Source organism: Nicotiana tomentosiformis, chromosome 12 (genome assembly GCF_000390325.3).
Source record: "Nicotiana tomentosiformis chromosome 12, ASM39032v3, whole genome shotgun sequence".
NCBI classification, from domain to species: Eukaryota; Viridiplantae; Streptophyta; class Magnoliopsida; order Solanales; family Solanaceae; genus Nicotiana; species Nicotiana tomentosiformis.
This window is the reverse complement of record NC_090823.1, coordinates 81,313,242-81,340,041: the sequence shown is the minus strand read 5'-3', so window position 1 is coordinate 81,340,041 and position 26,800 is coordinate 81,313,242. Positions and strand designations below refer to the sequence as shown.

Below are 26,800 nucleotides of genomic sequence, written 5' to 3'. Positions count from 1 at the left end.
CCATAGGAAATGGGTAGAATATTCAAGAACACCAATAAGAGGAAAAGTGAGATTCTTCCACCAAGAGGTAATCCCTTCACTTGAGCTTCATATATATGTCATATTGGAGTATGGGTAGCATGTTTATGAGTTTTATTGAATTTGTAATGGGATATTGTATGAACTCTAAGGGTGGGTCTTGAGAATGCCATTTTGGGTAAAGAATAAGATGTATAGTGATGAATTGATATAAATGGAATTATTTTGAGTTTCTAATGATTTCAATAGACTTGATAACTTAATTGATGAATGAATTGAATTGGGAATCTCCCTTTAGATAAGATACAACACTAGTTCTTGAAATGGGTGTTCTTGAACCTAGGGTTTTGTTGGAGAAGGCAATGAATAGTGACTTGATGATGTTGGGTAATTAACGTAGTGTCAATAATGACTCCAAATGAATATTAAATGATAAGAATGGAATTGGATAGGCTAATGGTTGAACCTATTGGATAATTTGGGATGGTTGGAGGTTTGTTGTCAAATTGTGAAGTCCAAATGGATATTTATGAACCTTTTCGTATTTGTTTTGATGTAGGTGTGATATCTAATGGTAGATATTGAATTGTGGGTGATATTTGGATATTTTAATCAATTAGAGCATTGTAGTATTTTTTGGAGCTTGAAGTTTGAGGTAAGTTGATTAGGACTTACTCTTCTTGAGGGATTCTCTTTAAAAGCATGACTTAAGTTGATACATTGTATTATTTGTAAATGTTCATACGTACTTGTGGGGACAAGCGGGAAAGATGTCACCACGTATTTCTAAATTGTTGCTTATGAAGTGTCATGTAATTTTATAAAAATCTTATTTTCAAAACTTGTTGGCAAAATGACACTTAAAGAAATTCTTATAAGTTTTATTAAAACTTATTTGTTGATAAGAGTACAAAATGCTTGAGTGCTAAATATATGTTTTCATGAAAAAGTTTATCTTTTAAAATTTCAACAAAGGAATCACTTGTTGTATCTTTAGATTGATGTTAATTGCTAAAGGCTTTAACATGAAAAAGGTTATTCATTTGAATTTGTTCAAATAGTTTGGATTGGCTATGAAAATCATGATTTGATAAAAATAGAGCCTTTGAGGCAATTATGCTATGAATCTATTTTTGATATGTCAAATATTTTGGGAGCTACTAGTTGAGACCACCGAGATTGGTTCAAATGTTGAGTTCGTTACCATAAAACTATACGTGCCAGTGTTGGGACACATTCCAAGGCAAAGCCGAGGTTTGTGGGATAAAGTCCCCCATTGAGAGGGCAGATGATCATTACTTTAAGTAATAAGGTTAAGTCGACTCGTACGGCACTACAGGAAGCCACCCTGACAAGCAGGGTCAAATACTTGTTGCTAGGATGATCACCTAGTAGTTGTTCATTATGTCGGTGTCGGTATAGTACTCCCGGTGAAAGGTAAAAGAGAACTTTCTTATGTTTAGGCCTAAGGAGCTGAAGTGTAGTTCTATTCCTTGGTATAGAGGCTCTGTAGATAGTTGTGAAAAGTTGTAGTAATGGGGTTGTACGCGATATACATGAAAAGATAATTATTTTACTTAGTTTCATTGTTATGATTATGAGAGGCTTCATGTATGATTTTGAATTGGAAAATTATTCCATGGTTTAACTTGAAAATATATAAAATTTTCAAAGAGCTTCCGCAATTAAATTGATTTTCATGCATATGGTTTGGGTGCATCATACGGGTTAGTTCGCTCGGGTCGGATAGTGTGCCGGGTGCCGGTCATGTGGATTTGGGGCGTGACATCCTTTACCATGAGGAGTTGGTTCTTAGAACAATTAAGCAGCTACATTGAGGACCTGGTTCTTTGAATAATTGCATTTAGACATACTTTGTTAATCATCAAAACCTCAATACTCAATAAATTCCCCCTTTTTGATGATGACAAACTTTGTAAACAGTAGAACCTGGTAATCACAATAAAGAACTAAATAATCATAACAAGTACTATTGATAGACATGTATGTTCACGACCCACAACCTCCGCAGATCATGTGGGTCATATAGCCTTGATCTCCTCATAGCCACACTGCTTGAGGATAACATCATTCAAAATATCATTATGTCTTCCATACTTAAGCTCAGGCAATGCAATGTTGAGCTTGTCAAACAACTCGGTAGGCATAGCATGCTTAGGCTTGGAAGTGTTTGCAGCTCTTGCCATATGCTGAATCATCAGGTTAGGGAGAGTGATAGGTCTACCAGTGTCAAGCAGTTCTATTACAACCATGTCCAGTAGGGTAGCTTCATGCCTTCTCAGACCTTTGAAGAATGCAGGAATTAAACAACAACTTGTGGAAGGGAGTCATATCAGTCTTGTACACCTTCTGGGAGCATCCGGTTCAAACTTTTGAGAAAACTTTCTTGTGACCACAATGCCAATGTCAACATCATTGTCTATGGTTGGCCACTTCTTCTTCAAGTAATTATCAAATCCCAAAGAGGAGATATTCAAAAGCATCCCCAGCTTCTCAACATCAAACTCCATTTCAAACCCCCCTACATTACTTTTGACTACCTTCCCATCAAATTTGAAATTTGCATAGAACTCCACCACAGTATGAACACATACAGGAGGGAAAGCTTTGACAAACATGTGCTTCCACCCCTGTAGCTCAAGTTTTTCCACCAGTTGAGCCCTCCCCTTCTCATCAATGTTTGCAAGAATCTTTCCATTAAGCACTTTTCTGTTCCTGAACTTTGTGAGTCGATCAACTGCAGCTGACACATTCTTTCTTGTCTTTCCCCTACTGGCCCTTGAAGAAGGGGTAGCAGTTTTTTTAACATTGGCAACCTTTCTCTTTGGTGTAGAGGACTTAGCTGGCAAAGCAGACTCAGACTCATCTTCTCCATCTAGCTTAACCACACGTTCCATAATTGAGACCTTCTTCCTTGGCTTCTTGGCACTTCTAGAATCCTTAATGACTTGTTAATCAACGACCTTTCTTTTACTCCTTGTAAGAGGAGTCCTAGCATAAGGGCCCGCTCATTTCCTTGTTGGGACTACTAACTTTGTTGCTTTCATAGGAGTCTACCTGTGTTTCTTCCCTACCTCAGACAATGGCAAGTCATCTTCATCAGTGCTAACCTCTTCATCTCTAGTGAAAGGATTTAATAGAGACCTAGGTTCTTGAGTTTTTTTTTCTTTACCAGTTTCTTTTGAAGGGGCTATGACAGTGTTCCCATTAGTCATAGAGCCTTCATATTCCTCACTCAAATTCTCCTTCTCTTCCTCACTCTCTTCATCCATTCCTTCATTCTCACTTACTTTTTCTTGGTCCTCACCCTCATTCTTAGAATTGTCCTCTTCTTCACTATGATTTTCTTCTACTGCAGAATCATTTACTTGTTCACCTATCTTATCATCTGTATCACTCTCCTTCTCATCTCTAGATGCTCCCTCAATCTCACTTTTGTCTTCTTCATTAGCTATGTCTTAAGCATTTTGCTCTTCATGTCTGTCCACATCTTCTTCTTCTTTTCACCCCCATCATCATCCTCATCCTCCGTCCAACTAAATGAAAGACCATCAGATTGCTCATTTTGCACTGGTTCTTTACTTCATTCCCCCTCAACCAAAAGCCACACAATAGTAGTATCTACCTATTTCTCCAGATCACCTACACCCTGTTCTACAGTGGATTCCTCCACTCTTGGTTTCTCACTCGTGGGTGGGAGAGTGTCTAAGGGTGAAACATCTACAGCGGATACCAAAACATTTAATTTTGAAGGAGGATTTTGTACCTGATTAGCAACGGCTAGCACTGATTCCCCCTGAACCACAGATTTCCTGACCATTGTGTCTACCTTAGTAGAAGCATCAGGCACTTTTTGGACAAAATTTCTTGGAGTAGCCTTGACCTTGGTTGACTTAGAGGTATTTTTTGTAGTAGGCTTAGGTACATGGGTGGTTGGTTTTTGTTGTGGGGGTGCAGTGGAGGTGGGGATGGTGAGAGCAGCAGGAACAAGGGATAATGATGTAGGTATAGTGGAGGATATCAAAGGAGAAAGAGCAGGTGTTGGTGTGGGTTCACTTGATGGCTTGATACTTTTCTTTGATTTGGGTTTCATGATTTTGGATTTTGCTTCAGCCTTGGATGATAATTTGGCTTTAGAGAGGGTTTTCCTAGATTTAGGCATGGTGATCAGATAAGAGACTTGATGAAAAGAAAGGGAGAATTGGTTCTTGATATTTGGTCTTGATTCTTGCTTAGGGTTTGAGAGAAACAGTGAGGTCTGAGAAGCTGATCATAAGAGCCTTTTAAAGACGTTATTCCTTATTTGACTGGAAGAGAGAAGATGTCTGAATTTGAGTTCTAACGGGACTCTTAATACAGTTACTTTGACTGCTAGGATTTCAGGAGTAATTGAACTCTAATTGCACTAGGATTCCCCCTTACACTTTGACTAGAAGACGACTGGAAGTGATGCCAACGGAATTAGAAGTTTGAGCTTAACAATAATTTTAGAATATTAAGTCCCAGTGAATTAAGACAGTATGACATGTACTAGAGTCGAAGAACCAACTCGTTAGTAGCTCCTTACTTGTTTCTACAATAAAGTTGTCACGACCCCAAATTCTCTCCGTAGGATGTCGTGATGGCACCTAGTCTCTAAGCCTAGGTAAGCCTATCAATGCAGAATAATAATAAATATCTGAAATAAATAAAACTACAATTCAAACAATTTCAACTCCCAAAACCTGGTAGAAATAAGTCACAAGCTTCTAAGAATTTATTCTCTATGTCTCTATACATCAGAGTCTAAAGTAAATAAGGAAGACAACATAGTAAGATAGAAGGGGACTCTGGAGTCTGCGGACGCTGGCAGATATACCTCGAAGTCTTCTCGTACAGCTAGTTTACTGATGCATGATCTAATAAGATGTACCTGGATCTGCACAAAAAGATGTGCAGAAGCATAGTATGTGTACACCATAGCGGTACCCAGTAAGTGCCAAGCCTAACCTCGGTAGAGTAGTGACGAGGTCAGGTCAGGCCCTACTGGAGAATAAATAATGGCATGGTAAAATGTTTAAACAATATTATAAGATAAAATGACAATGGAAATGAATCAAGTAGTATGTCACATTTAATTACATCAAATAATGGCAAATAAATACCTCGTGGAAACAAAACAAAATTCTTTTCAACTTTAAGAAAATCACAACAATAATCAAAGGCAACTGCGGCCATAAATCAATATCAACAAGGGCACTCCCGAGGTACCTCCTCGTAGTCCCAAATCATAAACAAATTCATAATATCTCATTTCCTTATCTCACCGCGGGAGCCTTCACAATTTATTTGAAAGAAAATATTTTTTCCGAAATAGCATCCCGCATTTTAGCCATCCTTATCATACCGCATGACTTGTAGTAGTTCCCCCCTACTATCCACGCGTATCAAGCCACCCTTATCTCACAGCGTGCATTTCAATACCCAGACCTTATACCACCGCATACGTATCAGTATCACAATATATCACAATTTGCACCTCAAGTGCTCAAATAATTTAACTTGCCAAAATAATTCAACAACAATATTTTTCCATAATATAGATCTCATGTCTCATGCCAAAATAAATCATCAATAATATTTTTCCACAATAAAGAGCTCACGGCTCATGTAAAAATAATTCAACAATAATATTTTTTCACAATAAAGAGCTCACGGCTCATGTCAAAATAATTCAACAATAACTGTTTTCCACAATAAAGAGCTCACTGCTCCATCACAATGAGTACGAAAATCTTACAAAAATATTTAGGAGTAAATAATTCATGAAAATAATATTTCAAAATCTTTAATACGTTGTTTCAAAATCAAGTTTAAAAATGTCAAATACTTCATATTAATAATATTTAATTTAAAGAAAATCAACCTTCAAATAATGCACAGAATAAAAAAACCAAGTTTCAACTAAACAGATAAAATAATTAGCAGGAAAAAGTCAAGCAAATTTAAAAATATAAACATTAAATCAATAATGAAGAATATAACAAAATGAAATAAGTTAATTAATGCGCAACAATGATCTACACAATTTAAAACATAATCTTTCACATTTAGCTCGTGTACACACTCGTCACCTCGTGTACACGACTTTTCACACATTACAATTATCAACCCTAGGGAAATTTTCCCAACACAAGGTTAGACAAGTCACTTACCTCGACTTGCTCCAATTTAACCAAGTATTATGCCTTTTTCTCGATTTTTCCGACTTCGATTGACTCGTATCTAGTCATAATTAATTCGATACAATCAACAAAAATTATAGTTATCCATTTCATAAGAAAATATTATATTTTTTAATAAAATTCGAAATTAGTTCAAAATTTGCCCGTGGGGCCCACATATCGGAATCCGGCGAAACTTACAAAATCCGATAATCTATTCAATTACGACTCCACCCATACCAATTTTATCAAATTCCGATAACAACCTGACCTCCAAATCTTAAATTTTCATTTTTGGAAGATTTTGCAAAAATCTTGATTTTTCTTCCATAAATTCACGGATTCATGATGTAAATGAGTATGGAATCATGAAATATAAACAATATAGGATAATGAACATTTACCCCAATGTTTTTCCGTGAAAATCGCCTAAAAATCGCCCAAGAACCGTGCTCCAAAAATTCAAAATGAAATGAAGGAAATGACCATTTTTGGTCCTTAAGTTTCTGTTCATCCATCACTAAAAGTCCATTTTCCGTCACTAAAAGTCCACCAGAAACTACTCTACTGGCGTTCCTTCAATCGATCATAACTTTATGTACAAATATCCAAATGATGAATGGTTTAACTTTTGTGAAAACCAGAATCAAACGACTACAACTTTCATGTTTTGAAAAGTTTCCAAATCCTTATGAATTGCGAGATATAAGCTTCCAAAATCGGCTCCACGCATCAGAAATTTCTGGCGAAACGGCTCTACCACCCTTCATTCAATCCGTCATAACTTTCTGTACAAATATGCAAATGATGAATGGTTTAACTTTCTGGAAACTACAATAAAAACTACTGAAACTTTCATGTTTTGAAGAATTTCCGATTCCTTATGAATTATGAGATATAAGCTTCCAAAGTTGGCTTCACGCACCAGAAATTTCTGGCGAAATTTCTGCAAATTTCCAACAACCCTCTTTGTCTGAAATCCATTCCCTTTACCTTCCGAAATCCACCTGAGACCCTCGGGACCTTAACCAATTATTCCAACATGTCCCAAAATACAATACGAACTTAATAGAGGCTTCAAACCACATTAAACAATATCAAAAAGATGAATCGCACCTCAAATCAAAATCTATGAACTTTGAACTTTCAAATTCTATATCTTGTGCCGAAACACATCAAATTAATTCGGAATGACTTCAAATTTTGCACACAAGTCATAAATGACATAATAGACCTATTCCAATTTCTAGAATCAGATTCCGACCTCGATATCAAAAAGTCAACCCCCCGGTCAAACTTCTCAAAAAGTTAACTTTTGGCATTTCAAGCCTAATTCCACTACGGATTTCCAAATAAAATTCCAATCATGCTCCTAAGTCCAAAAGTACCATATGGAGCTGTTGGAATCATCAAAATTCTATTATGGGGGTCGTTTGCACATAATTTGACATCCGGTCACTATTTGAACTTAAACTTTTAATTTTTTATCAAAATTCCATATCTCGGGCTAGGGACCTCGAAATTTGATTCCGGGCATACGCCTAAGTCCCAAATCACGATACGGACCTACCGGAACTGTCAAAATACTGATCCGAGTCTGTTTGCTCAAAATGTTGACCAAAGTCAACTCAATTGAGTTTTAAAGCTCTAATTCACATTTAATCCATTTTTCACCTCAAAACTTTCTGGAAAATTTTACGAACTGCGCACGCAAGTCGAGAAATGACAAATAGTACTTTTTGAGGTCTTATAATACAAAATTAATTATTAAATTTAAAGATAATATTTTGGGTCATCACAAAAGCTTCAGCACTTCACATTAGTATCATACAACACAGTTATCTGCCAAATTTTCCAAGCAAGTGTGTGTGTTTAATACAAGCACGAAGTTGAATCAAATGTATTGTACTTAATTATCTAAATCTAATTATACCTTTTCTAGCCAATCACTATGGTTCAACTTAGTTGGAAAAATTGATTAAACCTAGTTCTAGTCTGTTCCTTTCAAAGTGATCCCTACTCAGACCTTTAGTAAAAATACTAGCAATTTGATCTTTAATTTTACAAAAGTTAATATAGATATTTCCCTTTTTAATATTGTCTTTTGAGAAAGTGCTGTCTAATGTCAATGTACTTGGTTCTCTTGGGCTGACATTTATGTTTAGCAATGTTTATGGCACTGGTGTTATCACAGAAAATGGGAACACAATCAACAAATATACCATAGTCCCTTAGCTGTTGGCTTATCCATAGAAACGGAGCCCATCAGGATGTTGTTGCCACATATTCAGCCTCTACTGTAGATAAACCACTGAGTTTTGCTTCTTGGTTCCCCAAGACACCAAACAAGAACCTAGAAAATGAGTTGTTCCTAAAGTACTTTTCATGTCAACATGTAAACTTGCAAAGTCAGCATCAGCATGACCAACTAGATCAAAGTTATATCCTCTTGGATACCATAGGCAGAGGTCAGGGATCCCCTTGAGATATCTTAGTATCCTTTTGACAGCCTTTAGGTGAGATTCCTTGGGATTTGCCTAAAATCTTGCACACAATCCCACACTAAATAAAATATCATGCCTGCTTGTTGTGAGATACAATAGTGACCCAATCATTCCTCTATATAGTTTATGTTCAACACTTTTCCCTTCTTCATCAAGGTCCAGTTTTGTTGCAGTTGCAATGGGAGTGTCAATGGACTTAGAGAAGTCCATGTTGAACTTCTTTTGTAGTTCCTTGATGTATTTCTGTTGATGTATCATGGTTCCAGTAGGTGTTTTCTTGATTTGCAACCCCAGAAAGAAGTTCAATTCACCCATCAAGCTCATTTCAAACTCATTTCCCATCATCTCAGCAAATTCCTTGGACATTTCTTTATTGGTAGCCCCAAAGATAATGTCATTCATATACACTTGCACAATCAGAATATTCTTCCCTCTACTTCTTAGAAATAGAGTGTTGTCCACCTTTCCTCTTACAAAGATGTTGGCTAAGAGGAACTTTGAGAGTCTTTCATACCAAGCTCTTGGAGCCTATTTCCGTCCATAAAGATCTTTATCCAACTTGAACACATAGTCAGGAAATTCTTCACTTTCAAATCCTGGAGGTTGTTTGACAAACACTTCCTCTTTCAGATAACCATTCAAGAAGGCACTCTTTACATCCATCTGATACAAGGTGAACTCCATGTGAGCAGCAAAGGCTAACAACATTCTTATAGCTTGCATTCTAGCTACAGGTGCAAATGTCTCATCATAGTCAATGCCCTCCTCCTGATTGTATACCTGAACCACCAGTCTGGCCTTGTTCCTTGTGATATTTCCTTATTCATCCAGCTTGTTTCTGAACACCCATCTGGTACCTATGAAAGTTTTGTTCTTTGGTCTTTGTACCAAGTGCCAGACCTTGCTTATCTCAAACTGATTTAGCTCCTCTTGTATGGCCATAATCCAGTCTGGATCTTTTAGGGATTCTTTGATGGTCTTAGGTTCAACATGTGAGAGAAATGCTGTGATTGCACATAGATTTCTTAGAGAAGATCTGGTTTGCACTCCTGTATTTGGATCAAAGATGATATTTTTAAGAGGATGTAAACTTTGATGCTTCCATGGTCTGATCTGTATACCCAGAGAAGATTCACCCAGGGAGTAACCCAAAGGAACAGGTTTAGTAGTGGTGGCTTCATCAGTCTGGTTGGCAGTTAGAGTAGTTCTTTATTCTTCTCATTCCTCATGATCACTATCAATTTCCTTGTGGTCTTCAGATCCATCTTCATACTGAGGTTCAGATTCCTTTGTAACTCCATCACCAGTGAGTCCTATGTCATAATCTTCATCCTGCAGACCTTTCTCAGCCAAATTGTTAGATTCATCAAAGATAACATGAATATTTTCTTCTATACACATAGTTATTTTATTAAAAACTTTATGGGCCTTACTATGTGAAAAGTAACCCAGGAAAATTCCCTCACCACTTTTGTCATCAAACTTACCTGGAGCTTCTTTTCCATTATTATGCACAAAATATTTGGACCCAAAGGCTCTCAGGTGAGTGAAGTTGGGTTTTCTTCCTCGAAGTAACTCATAGGGAGTTTTCTCAAGAATAGGTATGATCATGCATCTATTTAGCAGGTAACAGGCAGTCAATACTGCCTCAGTCTAGAAACTCTTAGGCAGTCCACTAGCAATCAACATGGTCCTCCCCATGTCTTCTAGGGATCTATTATTTCTTTTACAACCCCATTTTGTTGTGGAATTCTAGGTGCAGATAAATTATGGTCAATACCATGTGAGCTAAAGAACTCAAGGAACTTGGAATTTTCAAACTCAGTTCCATGGTCAGTTCTTATACTTAATACATTGTACCCCAGTTTTTGTTGAATCATTCTAACAAATACATAGAAAATATCAAAGGTTTCATCTTTAGATCCCAAACAAAGAGTTCATGTATACCTTGAGAAGTCATCAACAATCACAAAAATATACCTCTTACCTCCTCCGCTCCTTACTCTCATTGGTCCACATAGGTCCATGTGAAGGAGTTCCAGAGGTTTAGAGGTACTGACAACCTGTTTAGATTTAAAGGATGACCTCACATGTTTCCCTCTAACACAGGCATCACACACCTTGTCAGAGGAGAACTCAGCTTTTGGTAGACCAAGGACTAAGTCCTTTGCTGCCAACTTGTTGAGTTGGGAGCGACTAGCATGTCCTAGGCTTCTATACCATAACAGTAGATCATCTTCCACTACACTCAAGCATATGTGCTCACTCTGGGGAAGTGACATAATCGATATCTTGTAGAAATTTTTGTGTCTCTTACCCTTTAACACAATTTTATTAGTATCAAGCTTAGTGACAATGCAAATTTTGGAATTGAATTTTACCTCATTTCCTTTGTCGTACATTTGAGAGATACTAAGAAGATTGTGTTTAAGGATTACCACATAATACACATCTTCTATAGTATGAGAGAGTGACTTACCAACCTTGCCAATACCTGTTATCTGGCCCTTTTTCCCATTTCCAAATGGCACACTCCCTCATTGGAAGGCTGTCAGTGAGAGGAAGTTTTTCTTTTCTCTAGTCATATATCTTGAGCATCCACTGTCTAGATACCAGTCTTGATTGATCCCTTTAACTTTAGCCTGCACCAGAATTCACAAGTTAGTTTTGGGAACTGAGACAAGCTTGGGTCCCTTTTTGTTGGAAAAAGGATGAATTGAATCTCTTCTTGACCAGAATGGGAGAGGATTAGAAGCTATTTTCTTATTAACCTTAACCCACTTAGTATAGATACGAGGCTTGACTTTTGGCTCCTTTTCCTTCTTCACATTTTAGCAATACCAAAGGTATTTCTAAACTGAACATGAATTAAGGCAGGACAAGTGTCTCTAAAGTGTCCCACCTTTCCACAACGAGTGCACATGTTATTATCAGAAATTCCTACATAATTTGGGTCAAACTTAGGGACAGGTTTTATGTAGCCAATTCTGGATTTGTTAGAGCTACAATTTTCATTCAGCCAATTCAATGCATCAAAAGATCTATGCCATTTTCTTAATCTGGAGAGTTCATAATTAGCCTTTTCTAGATTTTCCTGCAGGATTGTATTCCTACATTCAGCATCACAAAGATTATCTTTAGCCTTTTTAATTCATTTTCAAGCTTATCCTGCAAATCACTCATTTTTCCCTTACCATGTATATCAGAAAACTTCTCATTTTCAGAAGTAAGCTCAAGAACCTGGTTCTTAAGGTCTTTGACCTGTTTCTCTAGATTAGCTCTGTCAGATTCAAGCTCTTTGAGATCATGTTTGAGACATGAAAGATTTCTTATTAGCTGATCATTTATAGTACTCATTTTATCCATTTCATTCATCAAGGTCACAATTATGACCATCAGTTGTTTTTTAGACATAGCATGAATGTTTTCTTTCAAGTTAGAGATACTTACCTGGTTTGTTTCATCTTCAGTTTCTGAATCATTCATGGCCATCATTCTTATCACTTCTTCCTCTGTTTGGGATTCTTCAATCACCATCAATGCCACTTCGATGTTTTCATCTCCAAAGTCAGCTTCCAAGGTCCTCTATATATCATGAGCAGAGATGCAAGAGGACACCCTGAAGAGAGTGTTTATGGACAAGCTTCTGTAGAGCAGGTCCTTTGCTTTAGCATTTTTCTAAACTAGCTTATGATCTTCCTCATCGTATTCCTCTTCTCTCTTGTTGCACTTGTTACCTTCACTATCTATTTTGGTAGGGAGAATTAGTCCATTACTGACAATTACCTATAGGTCAAAGTTAGTGGCCTGAAGAAATATTTCCATTCATAGCTTCCATTCATTATAGTGGTGTTCATCAAACAAAGGAGGTCTTCCAATGTGCATTCCAAGCTGTAGTGGGGGCTATGTCTTCACAGCCTGGTGTTCATCAATTACAACATAGAGACTTATAGCCTCATCCTCCTTTTCTTCCTTTTTATCACTTCTACCATCCTCATATGCTTCCAAGAAAGCATGTTTCATTGCTTCAATGAATCCTTTACTTAGGAATTTTTCTTTGTTGGAACTCTTTTCTCTCATCTTCTCCCGTTTCTCCTTTTCAGCTCTTTCTTTCCTCCACTCAATTTTTCACATTGGGCAATCCTTGACCATGTGATCTAGCTTGCTACACTTGTAGCACCCATCATAATTAGCTTTGTTGATCTGCTTAGGCTTATTGCTGGTCTCTCTCTTGGATGCACTTTTGGAGTTCTTCATGTAACCTCTGGAACTTGGCAAACATTGCTAAATCAGGGTCATCATTGTCAGATTCATCTTCCTCAGACGCTTTAAGAATTTGGTTCTTCCTTGCGCAATTCTATCTTTCTCATTTCTTGAGTGTTTAAGTTTTCAACCAACTCATCAAGTGAGATTTTGTCCAACTCCTTGGCTTCCTGGATTGCTGTGACTTTTGATTCCCATGAAGCTGGAAGGATCCTTAGAACTTTGCTGACCAACTCTTATGAGGTAAACACCTTTCCAAATGATGTCATTGGTTATTATAGTAAACCTAGTCATCATATCCTGGATGGGCTCAGACTCCTTCATGGAGAAGAGCTCATAGTTTCTCATAAGTAGCTCTGTTCTTGATCTTTTTACTTGGTTTGTTCCTTCATGAGCAGTTTGGAGTGCATCCCATATCTGGTTTGTATTAAAGCACGCAAAAATTCTATTGTACACATCAGGACCATGTCCACAGATAACGATTTTCTTAGCCTTTACATTCTTCTCCATCATTCTGAAATCTACTGCCACAAATTCAGAGGGGTCCTTAGGAACTGTTTCATTTTGTGTATTTTGTTTAGTGGGAGTTAATGGACCTTGATTCACTATGGTCCATAGTTCATAATCTTTAGCTGTCAGGAAGTATTCCATTCTTGCTTTCCACCAACTGTAATATTTTTCATTGAACAGGGGTGGTCTGGCAGTTGATTGTCCTTCATTAATTCCGGGTGGAGCACTCATCTTGCTTCTAGGATCTCTCTAGGTGTTAACCATATGTGTGAGAGAACCCGCTCTGATATCAATTGTTAGTTTGAGTGCCCGTATGATTCACTATAGAATTTGGTTCTTTACCGTGTTCCTTAAACTTGAAGTAAGGCAAACAGTAAAGTAAACACATCAGCTTTTACGTGGAAAATCACCCGGCTCAAAAGGTACAAAAATCATGACCCACTACGTAGGATTTTCAACTTCAACTCCTCTAGAATAATGAGCCAAAAATGTATCAATTACAAGACTGCAATTCAATACTCTCCAGTACTCCTACTACGACTATTTGATTTACAAGTTACTCTAACTTGTAAAGCAAACACTCACTCCAACTCAGTAATTATTTGTGACACTTGATTACAACCTGATTTCCTAAAATACCTTTGTTAGACTGACTCAAGAAGAATACAATACAAGTACTCGACTAGAGTGAACAACATATGACTCTTCAGTTGATGTGTAAAAGGATAAAATCAGAAGTCCAAAGTAGATAGTATTTAAACGCATGAGCTTGAGATCTTCTAGGAGTCCTATACATAGTCAGATTCTCCTTTGATAGGACTTCTACTGTTTCAAGGATTCCACAAGCTTTGGGACTCTTGTCTCTAACTAAATTATCTGTATCTTCTTGAGCAACAACCCTTATCTCATGTAGAAGCCTTCTTCCACCAAACTCGGACCTGGGTAACTTTGAGATAAAGTTACTGTCTTGTACAGACGTACAATCATCAACCTGAGGAGCTGGTCCTTTATCCTGAGGAGATGGTTCTTAGAACAATTAAGCAACTACGTTGAGGACCTGGTTCTTTGAATCATTTCATTTAGACATACTTTGTTAATCATTAAAACTTCAATACCCAATAAATAGCAGCTTATCTTAAGATATTTTGTCAGCGGATCCAGGTGAACATTATAGGTTCGAGTTCAAAATTCTACCATAATTTATTTTATTTATTGGGTTAAAAGTCTATTATTTATATTTGTAAGAAAAATAAGTAGAACAAGAAGGAAACAAAAATAACTTATCAAAAATACTGTGTCATGGCAAGCCACTGCCTTGAAAGTGATTTCGGCCCGACTGGGTGCAAATCGTTAAGACCGGTCGCTCCCCAAGGTTCCACAGCACCTCCAAACACGTGTACTCGTGGTTGAAAGTTTGCACAAAATAATTGCCCAGAAATCGGTTGAAGAAGAAGAGAAGATGAAGGTCTTTTTTTGTGTTTGAAAACTTCACAAAAGAGCTTCTAATATAGATAAGATGTTAGAGCTGTTACAAGAAGGAGAACTAAATTGGAGGTTATAAAAATAAAAGAGTTGTTACAGAATCCAAGTATGAGTTACAAGAATTCAAGTAGCAGTTCAATTCAAAGAGAATGAATTTGGACATAAGCTCAAAAAATGAAGAAATAATTTTAGCAAAACAAAACTTGGATTAGACCTCACGTATATCTCACGCGCAGGTGGGGTGGGGATGGGGGTGGGGGGGGGGTGAATTGACCCGTTTTGCATTTAGGACCAATTTCTCATGGGCGCAAGACCACTCCCTTTTACTAGCTCTTTACAAGCCCAACAAAGAGCAATTCAATATAAAGAGAAGAAAAAGACTTTCCACAACCAATGAGGGACACTTTGTCTTTCACAAAAGACAAAGAAGTAAAGAAGGAAAAGGGACCACAAAAAAATCTTTGACTTTGCATTACCAAGTATAAATAATACCAACAATATTTACTTAGTAAAATATTTAACACATATAAGGTATGAGCCGAAGTTACTAATTAAGTTCAGATTAACTCGTAACTAGCACATACATCAACCTCCAGATATTCAAGGTTATAATGAAGTGTATAAAAGGTCGACGATTGAGAAGTAAGCTACTTATATATTTAAGCAGATTATTCTAGTTAAGAGTATCTCTTTTTCTAAAAAAGTGGCCCTTTATTCTTGAAAACCTTATCGCGGAGGTGTCAAGTTAATATACTTACTATGACATAAAATCATAGGTAAAAGTTCAAATTGTCGAACAGAAAAGTTTATCGCATGATCTAGGAGAATTTGCAATTGCAATTCTATTAAAAAACTTGCCAAACTCTTTGTAACAAATATTATGTTTCCGTGGAATGTCTTCACTTAATTCTGGAAAAATGATTTGTTAATCGAACTCAGCTATGTTAGTTCCGCAATTTTGGCTTGTCGCGGTGCTCCTTTTTTCAGTTATAGAGCGGCGAGAGGAAGGCAACTGAAACTTTTAAAGTCGAGTTTACGCTCTTTCTTTCTCTTTCGATAAGCTTTTTATAGGCGGACCCTCCCTTCCCCGGTCCATTGTACTTGAGAAATTTGAGAAGAACGATTAGGTTCATATTCTATCCTTTCTACAGTGCCTATTGACAAAATAATTCGTTTTTGATCAATTAGGATATAAGACCAAGGATATTTTGTAGAGCCCCTTGTCCTCACGTACACTGTAGGTCTCAAATTCAGATAAAGCAAAATGAATACAAATGATTCACATAATGAAAACTTAACTAGTTTGGGATTGAATTATGTGTGATGATTGTTGGCACATGCTTATCTAGGTCAGAGTGTTTTTTTATACTATACTAAGCAATTTAACTTTAGTAGTTAGACTTTCATTTTGTAATGTATATCACTTAGTCATGGTTAAACAAAATAAATGTATGCATGCAAAGTACATGTTTTAAATTTATTGGTTTGATATAAATAACAAGTGTGAGTTGTTATCAATCTGTATTAACTATAATATTATGAAATAACAAATTTTCTATAACAGAAAACAAAAACATAAAATCAGAAGTAAAGCAGAATCTCGAAATAATCAAAACAGAATTTGAAAATAAATTTCGGAATGAAATCGAGTCTATTGAATGCACAATGTATCCTTAAGAAAATTATTCCCCTCAAGTACCCGAGGTTTTGGAATATTATCCTCCCAAGATAGAATGATTTAACTGACCAAAGTATCGGTACCTAAAATACTGATAAATTGCGAACCACTTAATGGCTGTAAATTACACTGAAATTTATTTGTTCAGAAGAAGAAGAAGAAGCAGAAGTTCAAAAAATTTCGTAAGGAAAATTTTTGGGATCAAAGCGAATTTTTAGCCATTTTCTGACACTGTTTCTAAAAAATTATAATATTTCAGAAATAACCATGGCTGTTGGAACAGGTAGGAACGTTTAAAATATTTCAGGAAAAGAATTTAAAATTATCCAGGGAAGAAAAAAGACCAGGTCGCGTCGCGCGCGGGTCCTGGTTTATTCTGTGTTGACTTTTTAATAATTAATTAAATTATTAATTAAATAATTGAAAGAAAATTTGTCCAAAAAATTAATCAATCAATCGATCTTTGACCAAATCCGAATCCGAAGCCGAGCCGAGCGAGTGACGACAACGACGGTGCGAGGCGTACCTTCTTTCCAACCCATTTAACACCAAGAGAAGTGCTTTCTTAATATAAGCACATTCTCTTTTATTTCCACTACCAATGAGGGACAATTGGTCTTTCCAAAGTATAAGGGAACAACTCACTTTCCCTTCACATTTCTTCCCTCCATTTCCCATTCACCAACTTCCAATCCCAACAATCCCCCATATGAATGGGGAATGGCTATAAGACAAAGGAATGCACAAACGAGTGTGTGATTTACAAGCAAGGATTAATTGCATCTGGATAAGTAGGTTTCCCTTTGAACTTTCCATAGTGAACTTATATCGGATATACTCGGTCAATCGGTAGATTTGATATCTTTGAATCGTCGAGCTTTGTTGTATACCTAGAAAACATAAGTCACACAATCGACCCTTAACCATATATGGTTCTCACGGTTGTGTTCGTTTCAGCCATGAGCACTGTCTGGTTTCATGAGTGCTTAGGGAGTGGCCTTTACTTTCATTCCCCTTGAAGCGGCTTACACTTCACACCCACATAGGTGATTTATAAACGTGTAGTCCTATAGACACACTATCTAGTCATTTCCTTCCAGACTTAGCAAATCATTAAGAAGTTTTAAGGTTTATTGACTCATCAAAAAGCCTTAATGCGCTACCCTGATTTCTAAACATTGTCTTCATCACGAGAATGGGTTGAGTTATTTGACAATGTTGAACTATCATTCATAACTTTGTTTGATCTCTTTGAACCTAGCTCTTGGGATCTCCAGTTTGCTAGGTAGAGTTACCTCTATGATGACTTGTCCTAGGCCTTAACCCCATTCTCTTCGATGAACTTTTAACTGCCTCTCTAGATAAGCCTTTTGTAAATGGATCTTACAAGTTATCTCTTGACTTTACGTAGTCAATCGTGATAATACCACTAGAGAGTTGTCTAACGATATTGTGTCTTCGTCGTATGTGACGAGATTTTTCGTTATACATAACGCTCCCTACCTTACCTATTGCTGCTTGACTATCACAATGTATACATATGGCGCCAAAGGTTTGGGCCAAAATGGAATATCTTCCAAGAAATTTCGGAGCCATTCAGCTTCTTCACCGACCCTGTCTAAAGCTATGAATTCAGATTCCATCGTAGAACGGGCGATGCACGTTTGTTTGAATGATTTCCAAGACACTACTCTACCCCCAATTTTGAAAATATATCCACTCGTGAATTTAACTTCAGATGATCCGGTGATCTAATTTGCATTGCTATATCCCTCAATCACGGAGGTATATTTGTTATAATACAAAGTATAGTCTTGGGTATGTTTTAGATACCCCAAAACTCGTTTCATTTCCATCCAATGTATTTGATTGGGATTACTTGTAAACTGACTCAGTTTGCTAGTAGCACATGCTATATCTGGTCGTGTACAATTCATGATATATATCAAACTTTCCAATACTCTTGCATAGTCCAGTTGTGAGTCACTTTCACTTTCATTCTTTTGAAGTGCATAACACACATCACTTGGAGTCTTGTCAATCTTGAAATCCAAATACTTGAAATTGTCAAGTACTTTTTCAATGTAGTGAGACTGTGATAATGCTAGACCTTGTGGAGTTTTGTGAATTCTGATTCCTAAGATCACATCAGCAACTCCGAAGTATTTCATGTCGAATTTTCTAGCTAGCATGCGCTTAGTAACATTTATATCTGCCATATCTTTGCTCATTATCAACATGTCATTAACATATAAACAAACAATGACTTCATGACCTGGAGTGTTTTTAATGTAAACACATTTGTCACACTCGTTGATTTTAAAATCATTTGCCAACATTGTTTTGTCAAATTTAGCCTGCTATTATTTTGGTGCTTGTTTAAGTCCATAAAGCGACTTAGCAAGTTTGCACACTTTCTTTTCTTTACCAGGAACCACAAAACCCTCAGGTTGTTCCATGTAAATTTCTTCCTCCAACTCTCCATTTAAGAAAGCTGTTTTAACATCCATTTGATAGATTTCAAGACCATACACGGCTGCAAGTGCTACTAACACCCTAATAGATGTTATCCCCATTACTGGCGAGTAAGTGTCAAAGTAATCAAGGCCTTCCTTTTGTCTATAACCTTTGACAACAAGTTTTGCCCTATATTTGTCAATAGTACCATCAACATTCATTTTCCTTTTAAAGATCCATTTTGAACCTAAAGGATTATTTTCTGGAGGAAGATCAACCAATTCCCATGTATGGTTATCCAAAATTAATTAAATCTCACTATTGACCGCCTCTTTCCAAAATGCTGAATCGGAAGATGACATAGCTACTTTGAAAGTTTGAGGCTCATTTTCAAGCAAGAATGTCACGAAATCTGGTCCAAAGGAAGTAAATGTTCTTTGACATTTGCTACGCCTTGGATCCTCTTCACTTGGATTATTTTCCTTTGGTTCTTCCCGTGGTTGTTTATATCTTTCACTTAACGACTCGCATTCAGTTTTATACGGATAAATGTTTTCAAAAAATTTAGCATTATCTGATTCAATTACCGTATTAACATGAATTTCGGGATTATCAGATTTATGAACCAAAAACCAACATGCTTTACTGTTCGTAGAATATCCAATGAAAATACAATCTACAGTTTTTGGTCCTATTTTTACCCTTTTGGGTAAATGTACTTGTACCTTTGCTAAACACCCCCACACTTTGAAATATTTCAAGTTGAATTTTTTCATTTCCATTTTTCATATGGAATAGATTGCCTTTTGCTGTGGGGTACTTTGTTAAGTATTCGGTTAGCTGTAAGAATAGCTTTCCCCCACAAGCTCTGCGGTAAGCCGGAACTTATTAATAAAGCATTCATCATTTTTTTAATGTCCGATTTTTTCTTATCGCAATTCCAGTGGATTGAGATGTGTAGGGGGCAATAGTTTGATGGATAATTCCATATTCCGAACATATCTCTGCAAAAGGAGATTCGTATTCTCCACCCCTATCACTTCTAATCATTTTATTCAATTGATTCTCCATTTCATTCTTATATTGCTTAAATGCTTCAATTGCTTCATCCTTAATATTAAGCAAATAAACATAACAATATCGAGTACAATCGTCAATAAAAGTTATAAAATACTTTTTTCCACCACGAGATAGTATTGACTTCATATCACAAATGTCAGTATGAATTAAGTCTAAAGGATTTGAATTCCTTTTAACAGACTTATAAGGATGTTTGACAAACTTAAATTCAACACATATTTGACATTTTAATTCATTACACTCGAATTTAGGCAATACTTCTAAATTAATTAACTTTTGCAAGGTTTTGTAATTGACATGTCCTAAACGAATATGCCATAAATCATTTGAATCCAATAAATAAGAAGAAGCTAAAATTTTATTAATAGTGTCAACAACCATTACATTGAGTTTGAAAAGGCCCTCTATGACGTAGCCCTTTCCAACATACATATTTTCTTTATTACAACAACTTTGTCAGATACAAATACGCATTTGAATCCATTCTTAACAAGTAAAGAAGTAGAAACTAAATTCTTTCTAATAGTAGGAACATAAAGAACGTTGTTGAGAGTTAATACCTTGCCGGAAGTCATGTTCAGGAATATCTTCCTAACCCTCAATCTTGGTTGTTGCAGTATTTTCCATGTAAAGCTCTTCTTCCGGACTAGCGGTAGAGTAAGTCACAAATACTTCTTTGATAGCACAAACATGTCGAGTGGCTCCAAAGTCAATCCTCCACTCCTTCGGATTTATAAATAAGTTACATTCCAAAAGCATTGCACATAGATCATCAATGTTATCATTCTTCTCCACTATGTTGGCCTTTCCCTTTTTCTTGTCCTTTTTTGGGGACGATGGTCAAGGGCTTTGTGACCATCTTTTCCACAATTATAGCAGTTGACCTTGAATTTTTTCTTGTTCTGCTCCTTAGTCTGTCCAGAAGACCTCTTCCTTTTCTTACTTTTTGGAGCAGCCTCTTCAATGATATTCGCTCCCATAGTCGTTGAATTTTCACGCGACTTCTTCTCGGCTATTTTGTTATCTTTCTGTAACGACCCGGTCGGTCATTTTAAGCTCTAGCATGTCGTTCAACAGTTTGAGGCCATGTGCAACTTCATTTCAGGTATTATGACAGGTACGCGTAGTCGAAATTGAAATTTCGGAAGTTCAGAGTTGATTTGAAAAGAAAATTCTCATTTCGGAAGCCTTAAGTTGGAAGAATGGCCTAAGGTTGGATTTTTGAGTAAATGATCTCGGAATCAGGATTTAAAGGTTCCAACAGATTCGTATGATGAATTTGGACTTGGGCGTATGTCCGAATCGGATTTTGGATGACCCGGGAGCGTTTCGGTGCCTATTGTGGAAGTTGGCATTTTGGAAGAATTTCATAAATTTGGGTTGAAGTTCATTTCAATGTTATCATTGTCCGTTTGGGATTCCGAGTCTGGGAATAGTTCTGTATGGTGATTCTGGTATTGGGAGAGGTCCGTAGGTCATTTTGGAGTCATTTGGCTAAAGTTAGAAATTTGAAGGTTTTTGAGAAGTTTGACTGGAAGTGGACTTTTTGATATCGGGGTCGGAATCCAATTTTAGAAGTTGGAGTAGGTCCGTAATGTCAAATGTGACTTGTGTGCAAAATTTGAGGACAATCGGACGTGATTTGATAGATTTCGGCATCGATTGTATAAGTTAAAGTTTCAAAGTTTATTAAGTTTGAATTGGGGTACGATTCATGATTTTGATATTGCTTGATGCGATTTGAGGTCTCGAGCAAGTTTGTGTTATATTATGGGACTGGTTGGTATGATTGGACGGGGTCCCGGGGGCCTCGGGTGTGCTTCGGGGTGGTTTCGAACTATTTCGGGTTGTTTTGGACTGCTGTTGCTGGTATCTGCTTTCCTTCATCGCGAACGCGAAGGAAATCCCACGTTTGCGAGGAAGAAATTTTGGTGGTGCTGGATTTGGCCTTCACGAATGCGAAGTGTGTAACGCGAACGCGAGGCAAGAACTGGTCAAGCTTTCGCGAACGCGACGCAGTGGTCCCGAATGCGAAAAAGGAATGGAGCTGGTCCTGGAAGTGCTTAGCCTTCGAGAATGCGAGAGTGGTACCGCGAACGTGAAGAGAAATTTGAGGCAGCTGGGTTTTTGGCCTTCGCGAACGCGAATCCGAGGTCGCAAACGCGAAGAAGGGCCTGGCCTGGGCAGATTGTTTTATAGACGGGGTTTGGCCATATTTCCTCAATTTTTCATTTGGTTGGGCGATTTTTGGAGCTCTTGGAAGGGAGATTTTCGTCATCTATGTCAAGGTTAGTGATTCCCACCTATTGCAAGTTAAATACTTGGATTTGATATGGATTTAGACATGAAAATTTATAGAAATTTGGGATTTTAAGAGGAAAACCTAGAATTTGGTATTTATGGATTTTGACCACGAATTTGGGCATGGAATTGGAAATGAACTATATATTTGAGTTCGTGAGGTTATGGGTAAAGTTTATCTTCAAAAAAATTTGGAATCCGGGTACGTGGGACCGAGGGTTGCTTTATTAATTTTTCGAGCGGAGTTAGAAATTGTTATAAATCGATTAATTATGAGTATTAGAGCATATTTTGATTGGGTTGCAACTTATTTGACTAGTTTCGGAGCGACGGGCGTCGATTTGAAGTGTTAGTAAGTCTTTGGAGCTGGTTATGAAATTTCGGAGCGAGATAAGTCTCCTTTCTAACCTTGTAAGAGGGAATTAACCCAATAGGCGAACTAAATTATTGTGTGTTTCTATTTGTGTGGGCTACGTACGCACGAGGTGACGAGAGTCCGTACGTAGCTACTAGCTATGCCTATGTCCGAGTAGTTTTAGGCTCATATCATGCCTTGTTGATATTGTTATTGATTTATGTTTATTGTCTGCCTTGAGAGGGAGCGAGATTGAGTTTGCTTATTAAATGTTGTTGAAAGGAGTTGAAATTGAAGGACGTAAGATTTAAAAGGGTTCGTTTGAACTTCGTAATTTCGAAAAGGATTGAGTAATGCTATAATAGCTTAAGAAATCTATGTATAACCGCGTCGCATGTATATTTCGCGAGCGGGGTAATTTCCTTAAAAAGCTACAAGCTGAATTTTCCTTATTTTAAAAAGAATCAAGAAAGAGATATGGTTTAATGTTAAATTTATATTTGACCGCGTCACAAGTATGATCCGTGAGCGGGGAGATTCCTTAAATTTATATTTGAACGCGTCGCACGTATGATTCGCGAGCAGGGTATTTCCTTCTACTACTCTTATGGGATTGGGTCGTTCGCCTCGACAGGATTTATGTACCACACTCTCATGGGAGCGGGCCGTTCGCCTCGGCAGGTTAATAGATGCATCTATGGTTCGTGTCATTCGACCCTCGGCAGTGCACAATTTACTTTTATGTTGGATCGGGCCGTATGCCTCGACATTTCCTATATATATTATCCTCATGGAATCGTACGTAACGTTTGGCAAGAAGTTAGTGTATCTGAGGGTTTTTCCCTGATTTGGATTATGACAACCTCTTTGATGAAATCCGTTATATCTATATATATGCTCCGGTTACGAAGGGAACTTGCTAGTTGAGAGCTTGAGTAAATTGTGAAGAAGAAAATTATACTACGTATTTTATACTTGTTTGTTTCATATATTTACTCTGTCTCATATTCATTCACTTCTTTACTGTACCTGATATTATTGCACCACTAGTAAGTGTCGAAGTCAATCCCTTGTCACTACTTCTTCGGGGTTAGGCAGGATACTTAGTGGGTACACGTTGATTTTCGTACTCATACTACACTTGCTGCACATTTTTGTGCAGGTACATATATGACTAGCAGCTTGGAAGGCGCAGAGGTGTGGTTAAATGCAGAGACTTAGGTGAGCTACATTCCCATCTATGATCCGCAGCCAGCAGAGTCCCCTTCAGAGTTACTTATGTATTTTCCTGTCTAATTTGTATTCTGGACAGGTGTTGTATTTTATTTTATCTTCCTAGTTAATACTCATGCACTTGTGACACCGGGATTTGGGGTGATTATGGGTTGTCTTGTATTGAAATTGTTGAAAATATTATTATTTACTTTGTAAACTCCATCTTTTGCTATTTAATTGAAGGAAAATATGATTTTAAAAGTAACAAAATGAGAACCTAATTAAGTATTTATTGTTGGCTTGCCTGACAGTGGAGTCCGGCGCCATCACAACCTTTATGCATTTTGTGTCGTGACACTTCCTCAATCTTGAGACGAATCACAAGATCTTCCAACTTCATTTCTTTGCGCTTGTGCTTTAGATAATTTTTGAAATCTCTCCACGAAGGAGGCAACTTTTCAATCGTTGCAGCCACTTGAAATGCTTTATTCACTATCATACCTTCAGTAATAAGGTCGTGAAAAATAAGTTGAAACTCTTGAACTTGGGTTCCAACAGTTTTGCTATCTATTATTTTATAGTCTAGAAACTTGGCAACCACAACTTTTTCAAGCACGCATCTTTAGTCTTGTACTTCTTCTCAAGTGCATCCCACAATTCTTTCGAAGTATTCATAGCACTGTAGACATTGTACAAATCATCCTCCAAAGCACTTATGATGTAGCATTTGCAAAGAAAAACTGCTTGTTTTCACGTCTCAACAATCATAAACTTTTCATTGTCTGGTATGTCGGCGGCATGCACTGGAGGGTCTTCACTGGTGAATTTATATATACCAAGCATGGTAAACCAAAAGAACATTCTTTGCTGCCATCCTTTGAAGTTGGCTCCAAAACATTCCCCCGGTTTTTCGGCCGATGGCACAACAGTTCGGCTTGACGAGGCTATTGTTGTTGTCGCAACAGTTGCAGAAGGATTTCTATTTTCAATTTCCATTTCTTACTGTCAACAACATAACAGTTCAATTAATGGAAGAAATAAAACAGTAAACAATACTGCAATTAATAATAAACAGTACGTTTAACAAACAAAAATCGAAGTTTTTATATACTGTTTCACAAGAAAACGATGAAAATTTTATGTGCTTCAAATCGTTTCTGAATTTTAATACTCTGATGAAGTTTTTATATCTTCAAATCATAAATAGAAAAATACAGAAAGAGTAAAAAACTACAATGGTTTTAATCTCAAGAAAAATAAAATACATATTAAAGTATAAATTTAATTTTCTTAAGATTGTTATCAATCTATATTAATTACAATATTATGAAACAATAAATTTTCTGTAATAGAAAACAAAAACAGAAAATCAGAAGTAAAGCAGAATCTCAAAATAATCAAAACATAATCTGAAAATAAATTTCAAAATAAAATCGAGCCCATTGAATGCACAATGTGTCCTTAAGAAAATTATTCCCTTTAAGTACCCGAGGTGTTGGAATATTATCCTCCCAGGATAGAACGATTTAGCTCACCAGAGTATCGGTACCTAAAACGCTGGTGAACTGCGAACCACTTAATGGTTTTAAATCATCCTGAAATTTATTTGTGCAGAAGAAAAAGAAGAAGTTCAGAAAATTTCATAAGTAAAAATTCTAGGATCAAAGCGAATTTATAGCCATTTTCTGGCACTGTTTCTGAAAAATTGCAACCTTTCAGAAACAACCATGGCTGTTGGAACAGGCGGGAAGCCGAAGCCGAGCGAGCGACGGCGCGAGGCTTACCTTCTTTCCAACCCATTTAACACCAAGAGAAGTGCTCTCTTAATATAAGTACATTCCCTTTTTTTTCTACTACCGATGAGGGACAATTGCTCTTTCCAAAGCATAAGGGAACAACTCACTTTCCCTTCACATTTCTTCCCTCCATATCCCATTCACCAACTTCCAATCCCAACATGAGTAAGCTTTTAGCATTGATCAATTATGGTATAATTAGTTTAATCGAAATGGAGAGAAATGTTTAATATAAAGAATAATACTTTTTGTCATAAATTATACTGCTAGCAGATATTTATTTAGAAGACCTAAACGATTAATGAAGAGAAATAAAAAAGAATAATAATATAACAATGTCTTCCTATTTATTCCTTGCACCTCAATATGCCTTGTCATGACAGCCCATCTTAAGGGAGGAGAAATTCTTTTAGTATATGAACCATCTACTTCAGTAAAACTAGATGAGGTAGGAAACAAAATACGTAGACTTATTTGATAATTATGCAACCAACGAGGTAAAAATTCAGCCGCATCAAATATTTACATCAAATTTATACATTAAGGTAAAATTGTGTATGAATTAATTAGGATTTGAGGCAGTTATATAATCTGTTGAATATTGTATACGGTCGAAATTGATTTCGGTTTTCGTACGTCTGATCGAGATGGAAATATAATGGATCGAAGAAAGTCTTCGTAATATCGAGATGGGATCCGAAGAAGGCAAAAATGAGCTTCGAGTTTCGGGAACGGGTCAAATACCGAGCTCGAAGTGTTTATCAAGCTCGGGTCCGAATCGAACTATGATGAGATATGATGGAATCGAGCTTAAGGGCCAGAGGTCAACCAATACCAAGCTCGAGTCATTACCGGACCCCGAGTCGGCATCAAGCTCAAACCCGCATCGAGCTCTAAAACTGGAAGTCGACCAATAC

The 26,800-nt window shown here is 36.9% G+C and overlaps 2 protein-coding genes across 2 annotated transcripts; both read right to left on the bottom strand.

The window, feature by feature from the left end:
- Window positions 1-3,092: 3,092 nt before the first annotated feature.
- Window positions 3,093-4,201, bottom strand: LOC104110689 (uncharacterized). Its single transcript, XM_009620228.1, has 2 exons — window positions 3,682-4,201; window positions 3,093-3,490 (listed from the first exon to the last, which is right to left on the bottom strand). The coding sequence occupies exons 1-2, from the start codon at window positions 4,199-4,201 to the stop codon at window positions 3,093-3,095; spliced, it is 918 nt and encodes a 305-aa protein (XP_009618523.1).
- An 8,946-nt stretch (window positions 4,202-13,147) lies between these two features.
- On the bottom strand, window positions 13,148-13,750 carry LOC138902939 (uncharacterized). The gene has a single exon (XM_070190842.1). The coding sequence runs from the start codon at window positions 13,748-13,750 to the stop codon at window positions 13,148-13,150; it is 603 nt and encodes a 200-aa protein (XP_070046943.1).
- Between the last annotated feature and the right edge of the window lie 13,050 nt (window positions 13,751-26,800).